We start from the raw sequence: 14,140 nt of genomic DNA, 5'->3' as shown, positions 1-14,140 counted from the left end.
TGGGGTGTCTTTACCTCTATTCATCTGTGTGTGACCATTGCTCGCATGTCGGGCATAGCACACATTTCCAAAACCTAATCAAATCCTGGGAAACGAGTTCTCAGGGCACTGCCGACAGTGGGAGTCAGTAATTGATAGACCACCGTTAAAAAAGAATCTCATTTCAGCGGGCTCTGCAATAAAAATAAAATTCAAAATCCCATGCCAATGCTAAGGTAAAGCTTCCTTCTCATCCCCTTTTAATGAGCCTGTCACCCGAGTACCCAGCCATCACATTTCCCAACCCTTGTGCAGTCGGAGGACAGTAAGCAGAGGCACATGACGCTGAAGAGGCTCTATCCAGTCCTCCAAACTGTCTCACCTCTCAGGGAGCACAAACACGCCTTAGCTTCACATCGGATTCATGCAAAAGTGTTGATAGACCCATCTGTTTCTTGATTAATCTTTGTTTGGATAAAGACCCTTCCTATAGTCCCAGCTTTTGGGATGGAAGTGTTGTGGAGATATCATGCCCACAGAAAGGCAAAAGTCTGAGCTGGCGACAGGTGGAGTTAAAAACTGGTAAGACAAGATGTTGCCAAAAGCAAGCATTTAAGATGAATAAGACTCCAACTTAACTAGTTTGTTTGTGTCTTCTAATCATTTGAAATCTCTTTAATTTTGCTTTCTGGTATTTCAAGCTCTTATGAGTCATGTTTTGAAGCCATGACATCTAGAAACATAATTCTATTATAAAGTTGTTTTTTTAAAAGTTCATATAATCCCAGGACTTGAGGAGATGAGACTTCGTTTAGTGTATCAAAGAATTCAATACGATCGTATGTTTTGGCACAACTGAACCCCATTTCCCTCCCTCAAAAATCCAGCTGGCCTAAAGCTCTGTACAAACTCTGTTTTGCAGCGATATTTCGCACTCTCTCAGGGGGATCAGCCCTCCCTCACCATTCCCCCTTCCCCTGGCAGTAGCTCTCCACATTGGCTCTGCAACTCTCTGGAGGGTGCTGGGGGGAAGGAAGCTGCTCTTTCCAGCTGCCTTTCCTTAATGCTTGTTCTCTCTCTTGCTCCATCGCTACTTCTTTGCTGTTCCAGCCTGCCTGGAAATAGTGGCCTGCAGAGGAGCGAGGAGCATGAGGGCATCTGCGCCTGTGGGAAGCATTGGCACGTTGTTCAATCTTGTTGTTCATCTTTTCTCCAGCAGCCCAGCAGTGACGATGTTTCTTCTTTTTCTATAGAGAAAACATTAGTAAAAACAGGGAGGAAGCAGTACAGCTTGGCACCAGAGATACCGTGTGTATAATCCCTAGCACTGGGGACAGAGATGCAGTGAGAAACAATACAAAAAGAGAGAGGGGGGGACAGAGAGGGAAGAATGAGAAATGTGGGAGGTTAACATGAGAGAGGGAGCTGTGGATCTGGTAGTCACTGAATCATATAATTAATTTATTGGTGCATGGATGATGAGGTTCAGTGACCGATATCCTGCATTCTTGGAGAGATTTTGGCTGCATGAGAATACAGCATGATAATTTCTGAGAGGATTTACAGAAGGTAAGAAGCATAAGTAAAACAAAGGATAAAATAAGCTTGATCAATACAGCCAACAAAAACTCTCACGGTGCAGTGTTTCGTCTTGCAAGTGCTACATGAAGCGATCAGTCTCTGTGAGCAGATATTCATGAACCAGCACACCAGCTTTGGTAGCACTTTCCTTTGGAGGACTCTAAAATGCTAGACAAATATGCATTTAGCACTGGAAGCAGCCTCGTTTGGTAAATCTTACTATTCACTTTTTGCAGACCAAGTAGTTAATTGCCTCACTCAATGTTAGGGCAGAAGCTCAGTGACAGAACCACAGGAATATCCAGACAGAATCTGGCACAAGTATTTTCACCAAGAAAAAAAAGTTTTGCACCAGGTCTCTGTTCCAGCCCAAACGGGCAGGAAAAAATAAACCAGAATGACAAAGATCAGTGACTATGAGCTGAAGCCAGACATTTAAATTAGGAACAGGGCGTGTTTTTAATGGCAAGAGGTGAATAGTCATTGTACAAACAAGGAAAGTGGCAGCTTTCCTATCTCCTATCTTTAGGAAAGTTGTTTTGCTCTCTGGTTGAGATCACATTCTGCCCTATCGCACCTCACACAGACTCCTCCACTCTTCTTAGTCTCAAAAGGAGTCACTTATGGATATAAGACAGAAATGACCCCTAAATTCCCAGTCCTGCAGTATGATACACGCTGGCAGCCTCTGAGCACACCCGAAGCCTTGCCGATTTCAGTGGCACTCTGAGCAAGGACAGGGTCTGCCTGTGCTCATCAAGGTGCATGACTGCAACCTTGAATGTCATTAAATAAGCATAAGCTTGTGCTGCAATGCTGAAAAAGTGACATCGTGTTTTGAAGCAGAGAAACTCGCCTGTTGCTTTTAATGACATGGACAATGCTGTTCTACACATATTTCTGCAGCATCAGGAATTCTTCTTGATACTGGTAAGAAAAAAATCTTTATCAGTACTAAATCTGTCCATCCTACTTTTAATTTTCATGCAGACTCAGGACCCATTCCTATAATTATTTGTACCTACAGGAATACTCCAAATGGCATCAGTGAGACCAAGCTTATACAGAAAGCTAAACATGCAGAAACTTGTTTGTAGACTGAGGTTCTAAATTTAGCATTTTCTTCTATCTTTGGCCAATATAACCTTTAAAAAAGTAATTCTGCCTCTGTACTGTAATTCTGTCTGCTTGAATGGCTGAGTATTTGTGAGCCTTGCATGAAGGGGAAGGATCTGTAATCTTTATATATTTGGAAGAAAGAGATGTAACAAAACAAAAGACAGAAGATTTACAGGAAAGGGAGCTGGAATCCTCCGGCAGGATCCCCTGCAGCAAAAACCATCGTTCCATAGAATGAGGTTAATTAACTGGCAATTATTTCTGAAGTGCATCTGAATCTAATCTATTTGCCACAAAGATGTCATTAAAAGAGTATCAAGCCACTGCTGGAAGTCAAGACTACTTAACAGTCCCACCCTCACCACAGTTGCTCTATTAGACATCACTGAAACTGCACGTCTCTCATGTTGGAGCCCCTTCAGCCTCGATTTGCACAGGTAAACGTGCTTTTCCCAAGCCCCCCTGCTGCCGCAGCCTGTCTGCCAGCCATCACTCACTTCAGGATATGCCACTCACACACCTGGAGGGATCTTCTGCTGACTTACAATGTTACGAAAGTGGTGGGAATGATTCTTGTGTCTTCCCGCCTGCTCCAGCTGAGCTGATTTAATGGAAGCTGTCCCTCTTGAAACAGCCTACCTCAGCCTAGGAAGGATCTTAAACAGCAAAATCAGTGATCTCTGGTTTTGTCTGTATTGTTCAGGCAGGCACACAAGCCATTTTACTGTTGTGCCTGACTCAAGACTACCAAGGACTGCTCTGAACTGCAGTAGGTATTGAGAACAACCTGCCAGCTGTTCTAGACACCTTCCCATTGCTGGCCTGAGGGCATGGTCCCACTATGTCCTTGTTATGGCCTGCAAAAGAGGGTGGGAAAGGGCTGTGGATCGCCTCGGCAGAGGACGGACTCCAAGTCGAGACAAATGGACACCTCTTGTGGTATCTACAGAGCAGCAGTGAGGCTGAGAGCTGGTAGCTTGGTCTTCCCTGGGCTTGGTCTTCCCTAGAGGTTGCACAAAACATGACACAGTGCTAACAAAAACATTTCAACACCAGGGTCCTTCAGGGCTCTCTGGCACTCAGGGCGACCCCATTTCACAGCATCCTCACAACCCTGCCCCTCCTGCCTTCCCCTCCGCACATGCTTGCAGCGCTGGCCAAAAGGTGCCTCTTTCTCACACAACCGAAGGCTGCAAGGTAAGAAATGGAGATGTCTCCATTCCCCCTAGACCAGAGGAAGGGGTAACAACAGGGAAATTTAAAAATATTTCACGTCTGTGGGATTTCTCTTCTCAGGGATGCATGCTGACTACACAGGCAAGCATCACGCCAGGGCACCACCGCAGACTCCCCTATACCACAGGGTCCGCAGTGTGTCTGGGGGGAACGGGGAGCACACTCTTCTCCAGGGTATCACTTCGGGAGCCCCAGAGGGTTCCACCAGCATGGCTCAGGCCACGTTTCCGAGTGCCCTCAAAGCCGACGGCCCAGTGCCATGTCACGGCTCGGACACCCACCGTGAGGGAACGGCCGCCGCCTCAGCGCGGGGGGCGGAGCCTGGGGGGGTTGCGCCCGCCCCCCTGCGCTCGAGCGCAGCCCGCCGCTCTCGCCCATTGGGCGAGGCGGGGAGGAGTAAGGGGCGTGGCCACTCTCAGGCAGGTGGGCGGAGCCAGGCGGAGAGGCGGGCTTTTGAGGAGCGGCCGCTCTATCCGGCGGACTCCTCTGCTCTGGAGGAGAAGGGCGGGCGGGAAGGAGGTCGCTCCTGCTCCAAGATGGCGGCGCAGAGGAGGAGTCTGCTGCAGAGTGTGAGTGGCACCTTCCCCCCCTCCGTGCACACGCACCCCCTCAGGTGGGTGCGAGGGGGTACCCGGGCCTCCTCCTCCTCCTCCTCGTCCGCCCCCCCCCCCCCGCAGTGCCCTGTGGGAAGGGGGAGGCCCGGCGAGGGCCGGGAGCTTTCCCCCTTCAGTGGGGAGGGGGGTTGTTGCCCTCCCGCCCTCTGTGCCGCCTGAGGGCAGGGGGGTCCCGGCTGCGGGGGGGGGTCATCGATCCCCACTTTGGGCTGGCCTGCAGCGCTGTGGGACTGGTGGGGGGCGGCAGGTGTCTGGGGGGGGGGCCGTGCCTGTGTTGCTTCGGGGTGCTCAGCTGTGTGAGGGGGCAGCTGGCGTTCGCGGGCCCTGTGTGTGTGTGTGGTGTGTGTACTGGCAGTGTGCACCAGGGAGATGGCGGCCCCAGGGATGTCTCTCTAATTGCTGGCAGCAACAGGGCCCCAGTCCCCTTGTCCTGGGTGAGCGTACTCCGGTGGGAGAGGGGAGCCTTCCCTGTACTCCTGCGCCACGGATGCGTGAGGGTCTGATTCACCAAATGAATAGCTAAGCTAGTGCTGTGCTGTGTCGAGCGTAAAACTCTGGTGCAAATTTCACTTCTGGTTTCTTGTTAGCAAGAGCCGGAGGTGCAGTCAGAGCTCAGCTTCAGAGGGAAAGGAGGTGGTAAGTGATCCAGTTCTGCAGCAGGGAATATGAAGTTATTGGCTGGGGTGGTGTGCTACACCGTTAGCAAAGGGAAAAGGGTTGAGAAGAGGCTGGGGATGGACTTGTAACCTGTACTGGACCAGGATCCTCACTTCAGGCTGATTGGGGTTTACATGGTCTCTTTCCTCTTTCTGTCTCCCAGGAACAGCAGCCCAGTTGGACAGATGACTTACCATCCTGCCATCTCTCTGGGGTGGGCTCAGCTCCAAACCGTTCCTACACTGCAGATGGCAAGGGGACAGAGGGTCACCCCTTGGAAGATAACTGGTTAAAATTCAGGTAGGTGGGTTGCACCTGGGACACAGACTCCTGCAGACACAAGGGCAGGTAAAAGTGGTATTTAGTTTGACTCAGAAGAAGAGGGTGGGGCCTGAGCATGCAGGAGGTGTCTGGAGGAACTTGTTGTGTATGTCTGTGTCTTAGAGACATCTGTGATCTCTTTGCTTCTGCCCTCTTTGACAGGAGTGAGAACAACTGCTACCTCTATGGTGTCTTCAATGGCTATGACGGCAACCGAGTCACCAACTTTGTGGGTCAGAGGCTCTCTGCGGAATTGCTGCTGGGCCAGCTACATGCAGATCACAGCGATGCTGATGTGCGCCGAGTTCTGCTGCAGGTAAAGAAGCTTTGTCTGGGAACAGCTCCAGCTTCTCACACTACCCACCTCCTCTTTTTGCCAGCGGGAGAGCAGCATCTGGTTTCTGTGGAGGTTGGAAACATCTGCCAATGGTTGCAACTGCACTCATCCTGAGCAGCTATAGCGCTTTGTTTCACTCCCACCTCATACCCATCTGTCCCCCTGGCTCTGTCAGCACAGTGCTGAGAGCTCTGCAGGAAGCTGCAGCTTATTTTCACTGGACATGTAGGAACAAGTCAGCCTGTGAAGGAGATGACAGTGAGTGAAAGGGAGAAGTTAACGTGTGGGGAGATGGATTTGTGAGTGCACTTTCTTGAGTGATAGGCAAGTTCTTACAATCAACACACAAAATCAGATAGGTCTCTGACATTGCTGTGAATGTAATTTTTATGTTGTTGTCTCCTGTTTTGAGTTGTTGCAGATTGTCTTTACAAGCTGTTAACTAGTTGCGCCGAAATAATTGTGTTTCAATGTGATGTAGTGATCCTTGAATGTCTATATATACAGTGATCATCCACTCTTATGAGCCAGTCTTAGGGAGGTGGGGATGGGTAGCCCCATAGGTCTGTAGGCATTTGATAAGAGCTTAGATTCTCTTTATGGCCTTTTTTAGGCTTTTGATGTGGTGGAAAGAAGTTTCCTGGAGTCCATTGATGATGCCTTGGCAGAGAAGGCCAGCTTGCAGTCCCAGCTACCAGAGGTAATATGTAGCCTTAAGAACAGAGATTGCTGGAGGTCCCACCTTCCAGATCGCTGGGTGAGGTTTGGGCATATTAGTCAGTCTGGTCCAAGGGAGGCTGTAATTGAATATTATTTCTTGGTGGTTCTCTTCTGGGAGTTTGCATGAAGTGAAGCAAGCGTCTTGGTTCATTTCCCAGAGTTCCCACTGTTCGTACTGGCACTACTTAGACCCATCATTGGTTACTGTAGTAAGGAGCTGAACATATCACGGAGAGGAGTTCAACCTGTACATGTGGCTCTTCCAGGACAAAGCCATGTGATGTAGATGAGAGGCAAGGCCTCAAATTTGCATGGCATCTGGGCAGATGTGGATTCTGTTCTTCAGGTGAACTGGACTGACGTCTCCAGAACCTTATCAGCCGTGTCACTTGTTAGGATTGAACAAATAATTGTATGTCTTGCACAGGCTTGACACGAGGCTAAGACACGCCAAGACGAGTCCCCTCCCTACAGAACTTTGATTCCAGCTGCGGTGACTCTGTGTGTAAGCTTTCCCCTCATTTTGGGTTTCAGGGTGTCCCTCACCACCAGCTGCCTCCTCAGTACCAGAAGATTGTGGAGAGATTGAAGGTTGTAGAGCAGGAGATCTCTGGAGGAGCCATGGCTATTGTGGCTGTTGTTCTCAACAACAAACTCTATATCGCCAACGTGGGTGAGTTGTTTTTTGTCAGCAGCTCAGTCTAGGCGCCTCTGAGGATGGCTGCCGTTCTAGGAGGTGAAAGAAATTTGAATGTGGGGGACAGTTTCTTTGGTCTGTGGCCAAGGAGTGATATCAGGAGGAAATCAGCCTGGCTCTTTATCTGTGCAGATGTTGGCTGATGTGATGTGTGTGACCAAAGAACAGAGGGAAGACGGGTTGAGAGGCAGTAATGCAGGTTCACTGAGACATGGAGAGCTTTCTTGTGAGATACCAGCTCAGGCCTGGATGAAGAGCTGCCTAGCAGGCCTACTATGCTGCTAGCAAGGCTACTTTTTGGAGAACATGATGAGACAGTACATGAGCCTTTCTCTTTTCTGTGTTTATTCCCCTCTCCTGTTCCTTTTCCATTTGGATATGTTCTCCCTCTTAATGGCAGAGCTATCTGGTGCCTCATCTCGCTGCTCCCACTGCAGGTACCAATCGGGCACTGTTATGCAAGTCCACGGTGGATGGGCTGCAGGTGACTCAGCTCAACGTGGACCATACGACAGAGAATGAGGATGAACTTTTTCGCTTCTCCCAGCTGGGTGAGTGTTGGGTTTCATGTTCTTATCTGAGAACATTGTGTACCTCTGTTAATCTGGGGCACCAGGAATGACTCAAGCTGCTGGAGACAATAAATGACCACAAAAAGAAGCTTACTGTGGTTTCAGATGACTGGTTCAGTCCTTTCCTTTTCTGCATATCTAGCCATTGTGAGTCTACAGAGTAAGTTCAGCTCACTGAACCAGCAGAAAGCTACCCTTTCTTTTCAAGTTTTGAGTGTTAGTTTTGTGTCCGACTGCCAAACTGACATTGATTTGCCCTCCAGCTGTGTGATTGCTGGAGTCGATAGGAAGGCAGGAGTGGAAACACACAGCCAGAGGGTAGAAGCAGGATGGACAGTATATGACTGCTCCTTTGGAGGTAAACCACAGTTATGCTGGGTTAAGTTCTGTGTGATGCCGCACCCTCGGGATGGTGCATTTCAATATGCCTTTGTACAAGCTGCTGCTGCAAAAAAGCAGCTAGCTTCAGACAAAGCCAGGCCAAGCACTGGCATTTACCACTCTTACATCAGTAACTATCGAACTCTTAAGGCTGACATTTTGCTTTAAGCAATTTCCCTTTTCCTTTGCAGTGTTTGACATGTTTTCTTTCTTGGTCTAGAACTAGCCCAGACCACTTGTGTGATTGCTAGTACCGAATTCTTCTTATTGAGATACTTATGTTCTTACCTTTGTTTAGGTAGACCTAACTTGGCATTCTTCGTTAGGTTCACCTGGCAGATATATTCTTATCTGGTGAGGCTGTTGTTGTGGTCATTTTCTGCTGCTGGGTCTTGTTTTCTAGTTCTCTTCCATTTCCTCTTTTACTCATACTCCTGCAGTAGTGGTACGTGCTATGAAACAGAAGACTGAATGCAAGAATCCAGGGAAGGAGACCCTTTGACTGCCTTTCTACTGCCAAAAATGCAGAATTTAGCTGCAGTCCACAGCAGAACAGGGATCTGCTAGAAATACTGACCTTAACTTGGCGCAGCAGTGGCTCTCCTGCTGGCAGTCCCAGCGGAAGGGAAAGCCTGTGGAACACGCCAGTGTGCACAGGCTGTTTTGGGAGCCCAAAGGAGGTTGTTGTAGGGCTAGGCTGAAGCAGAGTGATAAGAGGTAGTGGGGATAGCGTTTATCACGATGGTGCCTGTGTCACACCTCTCCTGGGGGAATGGTCTTATGCCTTTGTGACTCTTCACCCAGCATGTTGCAGCCTGTTTGGTGCTCCAGGAGAGTTGCTGTGATTTAGACACAACCTCTCTGGTGTTCTGCGAGCTTCCCTGTGTTTGTGTCTGTCGATAGCGTGTATCCCCCTGCCAAGAGCTGGCAAATGAGCCAGGCCATGTTGATGAGTCAGCTTTGGTCTGCAGCAGATGGCAGAGTTGTGTCTTACTGCTGGGGTAGGTGTGGAGCCATCTGTGCAGTGAGGCTTGGTTTGACTCAGAGGGAGAGTTTCAGCTGGACCTCTGCCTTCACCTTGCACTGAGGACAGTCATCCCTAGATAAAATCTCAAAATAACGTTTTCTGCCTGTTGGCTCTAGGTATAACCAGGAAAGGGCAATTGCCAGAACAGGCCAGGCAAATGGCTCATCTGCTCTGAGTCCTGCCTCAAATAGTAGCTGCACCTGGATGGTCCCTATTAGAACCTTCCCTAAGATGGGATTCCCTCCTAGCTCCTGCCAGAGGTATATCACCTTAAATTTATTTAGATAAATACTTGTTTGGTCATTGTCCTTATTTTAGGAGTAGCCCGCATCAGTTTGAGCACTTGAGCAAATTCAGTGCCTCGTGTAGATAGCTCTCCTTTTCTCCCTCTGCAATCTAGTGTATTAGTGAAATCATGATGTGGAGTTTAGGAGCAGGGATCAATAACAGCCAGAAGAAAAAGCAGAATCCTTCACATATGTTCTCTTCCTTCCTGCCTTCTCCCATCGCACAGTCCAGAGCTGACAGGCGCAGATGTTCCCTGCCTTTTCAGTGAATGCCTGTAGACCCAGGCCAGCTGCCACTGGTGGCGTTGGACTAGGATGTGGGCTTTGTCTCAGGGCCAACCGTTGCATTCAGAGTGCACGTGTCGGGCTGTGTGCATCTCTCTCCTTCTCTCTCCTTCCCAGATTACAACTAATGAAAAGGTGTCCCTTGGAACCCAGCAAACTGTTCTTCCTTTTCTCCCTGTTGGGCTCCTGATGATTCTTTGGCACCTCATTTTGTCCTAGAATTCTCTTTAGTTGTGGGTATTTCTTTTCTCATTCCTGACAGTGTAACCAGAGGAAGTCCTGCAAGTTTCCCAAAGTCAATTAAACTTTCTTGTTTTTCAATCTGGCAGGCTTGGATGCAGGGAAAATAAAACAAGTGGGAACTATTCGTGGGCAGGAAAGCACTCGGCGCATTGGAGATTACAAAGTCAAATATGGCTATACTGATATTGAACTGCTCAGGTCAGAAAAACTCAACTTTGTGGTTTCAAACCCTCCTTTTCTTCATGACCCCTCTGTTCTCACCTACTGCATCACCATTAAATACTAAATAACATGGTCTCTTTCTAGTGCTGCTAAATCTAAGCCCATCATAGCAGAGCCTGAAATCCACGGAGGGCACTCGCTGGATGGGGTGACTGGCTTCTTGGTGCTCATGTCTGAAGGGCTCTACAAAGCGCTGGAGGCAGCTCACGGGCCTGGGCAGGCCAACCAGGTGAGCCTGCTCACAGGGGAAACGTTCCCTTGGCTATTGACTCACTCCGGCGCTGTCAGCTGCTCTCATACAGACTTTCCTCCTCGTCTGTCCTGTGCATTCTGGCCAGGTTGAACGCCTGTGCCACCCCATTCCAGTCTGTAATAATACGGGAGCTGCTTTGCCAAGCTGGTTCTTCTAGGCAGCTGCCTGTCCCTTAGAAGTAGCCCATTAAATGGAATGGGATGATCAAGGCACAAGGGCACATATCAGCAGGTGAGACTGGCAAGCATCACAGTCAGATGAATTGCCATAAAACTCTTAGATCAGATAGCAGGAAAAGGTTTCCTCCAAAATCTCCTAAACATCCTTCCTCTGTCTTCCCCTTCCCCCCCACCTTCTCTGCTCAGGAAATTGCAGCCATGATAGCCACAGAGTTTGCCAAGCAGACATCGCTGGATGCTGTGGCACAAGCAGTAGTGGACCGGGTTAAGCGGATCCACTGCGACACTTTTGCCAGTGGTGGGGAACGGTCCAAGTTCTGTCCCCGGCATGAAGACATGACTCTGCTTGTGAGGAATTTTGGGTACCCCCTGGGTGAGATGAGCCAGCCCACGCTGACACCAACGCAAGGTATGTTGGGGAGAGAATGAAACAAAATGGAGGGTGGAAGATAAGATCTCTTGATCGATCCAGCACTGACTTAACATTGGAAGAAGAGATACTTGGTGTAGAAGGAATTTGCTTATTAAAGGGATTATTGGCTTCTGAGATGTAAAGTCTGTGACAATTTGACAGAATACAGTATAGCATCTAAGAAAGGCAGTTTAATACAAATCCTTGGGTTCTTTGGCCTTTCTTTGCCGCTGCATACCCCCAGTCACTCATGTCTCAACTGCATTTTATAACTCTTGTTTTCTCCTTTCTCAGGAGGCCGTGTCTACCCAGTCTCTGTGCCGTATTCCAGCTCCCAAAGCACAAGCAAGACGAGCGTCACGCTGTCTCTTGTTATGCCTTCCCAAGGCCAGATGGTCAACGGTGCCCACAGCAGCTCAACTCTGGATGAAGCCACCCCCACCCTCACTAAGTAAAAGTCCTGCTCTCTTGCTACCCGCAGATTTTCCCCGCACCTCACACTGTGTAAAGTGGTTGAAAAGCAGAGAGACGCCTGTCAGTTACCTGTCAATCATTCCTTTATCTGGAGTGTGGCCCTCTTGACTGCAGTATTGACAGCCAGCATAATGTGTTAGCTGGAATGCGAGTGTGTGAGGAGTGGGAATGAGTAAAGCGAGCAGCTCTGAAGCCAGCTCTGGGAACATGCCTTGGGAGCAGCATCTGCTGCTGTTTGCGGAGGGCACTCTGGCAGCGAGCAGCCCTTCTCTTTGGGTCTTGTATGCCAAGTGTGTTGGGTGCTATGCACAGAGGGAGTGTGGGTGCCCTTCATTTTCATAAGGAAGAAGGGCTATGCAGGTCACCTCTAAGGCTGCTGGAGAGGCTGTGCTGCACAAGTTGGCTTGCTTACAGGCAGAGGCTGGGGTAGAAAAAAAAGTATAAAGGTCAGAATTGGATCCTGCTTGGATCCACTTTGCAGGGTCATGCTAGTTAGTGGCTCTGCTTCAGGTTCAGCCTTTGGCGCAGGGTGGTGTGTGTACGCCCTGCAAAGTGAAGAAGCTGTCTGGGTATTGTGTTCTGGTAGCTCCAGAAACAATGAGGCTGACGCACTAGAGCTGCTTTGGCTGCAACACAGGTCATGCAAGAATAGCTGCCAGACTCTTCCCGTAAAGCTCATACTATATGGGTATGGGGAGGCCAGCAGAGTGCATGCCTCTCTTTTAATTTTTTTTTTTTTTTCCTGCTTCCTTTCCTCTGTTCCTGAGACGCCTGGTTGTACTTAAGGCCTTCCAGTTAAATGTGAATCAGATATCTTTGGTGTTTGTTAATTCCAAGCAGTCCTCAACAGTTCTAGTGCTCTGATAGAGCAAGAGACTGCACCTTCTTACCTGTTTGCTAAGGATAGCTTGATCTGTGAAGAAGCTGGTACTTGTTCTGGTGCTTTTCTTGTCCAAAGCATCAGATGGGGAAAAATAAAGATGCTTGTGTTCTCTCTCTCTCTCTTTCCCTCCATAGCCAAAGCCCAACTGTGACGCTCCAGTCAACTAATACTCACACGCAGAGTAGCAGCTCAAGTTCAGATGGGGGTCTCTTCCGCTCCCGACCCACCCACTCGCTCCAGCCAGATGAAGATGGACGTGTGGAGCCCTATGTGGATTTTGCAGAGTTTTACAGGCTTTGGAACATGGACCATGGCGAGCAGGGAGCACTGACTGTGTCCTAACATGGAAATCTGCCTCCTCCAGACACCCCGCGCTCGGCTGCGTGAGCAAAGACTGAGGCAAGAATGAGAGTGCTCCGCCGAGGGCTGTGTTCTGCCCAGAGTTAACTCCTATCCAGGATGTGCTGAACACTGGGCTGGGAAGCGTGTGCAGCGTGCTCGACACGTGTTGCCTGTGCCACGCACCCAATCCTGACCAACCTCGTTCCCTTGGAAGCCCTGTGAATAGGGGAAGGGGTCTTGAACGCAATCCTCGCTGCAGGTTTTTGCAAATAAACATGCAGAGAGGGCTCCCTCGGGATAATGCAAGAGCAGGGGCCTGTACAAAGGTTGCGTGCGCGCGTGTGTAGGTGTACGTGTGTGTGCCTGTGTGTGTGTGTGTGTGTGCTGTCATAATGTTTCCACAATTCAATTCATAATGCTGTGATTCCAGTGTTCAACTCCATAGAAGATACCTCTATTTTGCAGAATAAATAACTTATAGCTACACTCGTTGGCACCTATGTGGCTTGCTCTCTTCCTTACAATGTCGTGTGTGGGTGTGACAGCTCTTCCTGGTGAAACCCTCTCATCCCCCAGAATAGGGGGTTGCACCTTGCAGCAGGCAAGCTTCTGTTGTAAAAGTGGCCTGAGCCCTTGCAGGTGATTTAAAAGCGTAAGGTCTTTGTTCCAGGCTTGTTTGCTGAGCTTTGGTGCTGGATTGTGGCTTGGAGTTAAACTATAAACTCCAATTATTGTTTTTTGTAGGCAAAATGCACACAGTTTCCTTGAACGCAGGCCATCTGGAAAACTGTAGAGGGCAGGTGGAGTTTGTAAACAGGGTTTTCCTGTATGGGCTTCTGGTAGCGCGTAGCAGGAAGTCACATGTGGATAGAACCAAAGCTGTGTCGTGATGCAGCTGCCTTGAAGATGCAGATGTGCACCCTCCTCTCGGAGCAGAGAGGTGGGCAGCAAGGAGAGGAGGGATGCTGCATCGGGTCAGCCGAGCCCTGGACTCCGTTGGCAGAACTGTCAGGATCAGGGCCGATCTTCCTCTTCAGTTCAGGCTTCTGACAGCAGGCGGCAAGCGAGCCTCTTCCCTCCCTGCTCCAGCCTTCCCCTTCGGCCTGGCTCCCCGGGGAAGGAGCTTTTCCCCAGCAAAGACGGGGAGGCCGAGGGGATGACCGCTGTTGGTGCCTCCGTGGGGAGCTGTGAGAAGGCAGCAGGCAAAGCCAAGAGAGGGCTAGAGGAGAATTACAGGAGAAAAGGCAAGTGAGGCAACCAGCCTGAGCTCCTTCCCAGATATATTTTTGCTTCCAGCCTGGTCAGCTTAGGAAGAAGGG

General features: G+C 49.5%; 1 protein-coding gene across 1 annotated transcript; it reads left to right on the top strand.

Annotated features, from left to right (window-relative positions):
- Positions 1-4,348: 4,348 nt before the first annotated feature.
- TAB1 (TGF-beta activated kinase 1 (MAP3K7) binding protein 1) lies at positions 4,349-13,307 on the top strand. Its single transcript, XM_069807195.1, has 11 exons — positions 4,349-4,484; positions 5,350-5,486; positions 5,670-5,823; positions 6,458-6,544; positions 7,099-7,237; positions 7,699-7,812; positions 10,143-10,254; positions 10,363-10,507; positions 10,897-11,119; positions 11,417-11,573; positions 12,614-13,307. Exons 1-11 carry the CDS (start codon positions 4,452-4,454, stop codon positions 12,819-12,821), a joined length of 1,509 nt encoding a protein of 502 aa, XP_069663296.1. The 5' UTR covers positions 4,349-4,451; the 3' UTR covers positions 12,822-13,307.
- Positions 13,308-14,140: the final 833 nt, after the last annotated feature.

This window comes from Haliaeetus albicilla, chromosome 19 (assembly GCF_947461875.1).
Source record: "Haliaeetus albicilla chromosome 19, bHalAlb1.1, whole genome shotgun sequence".
NCBI lineage: Eukaryota > Metazoa > Chordata > Aves > Accipitriformes > Accipitridae > Haliaeetus > Haliaeetus albicilla.
This window is presented reverse-complemented; position numbering and strand designations above follow the sequence as displayed.

Coding starts and splice junctions, on each gene's coding strand:
- TAB1 (XM_069807195.1), top strand. CDS start 4,452: ATGGCGGCGCAGAGGAGGAGTCTGCTGCAGAGT. Junction 7,813..10,142: donor TTTTCGCTTCTCCCAGCTGG/GTGAGTGTTGGG, acceptor TCAATCTGGCAG/GCTTGGATGCAGGGAAAATA. Junction 10,508..10,896: donor GGCCTGGGCAGGCCAACCAG/GTGAGCCTGCTC, acceptor TTCTCTGCTCAG/GAAATTGCAGCCATGATAGC.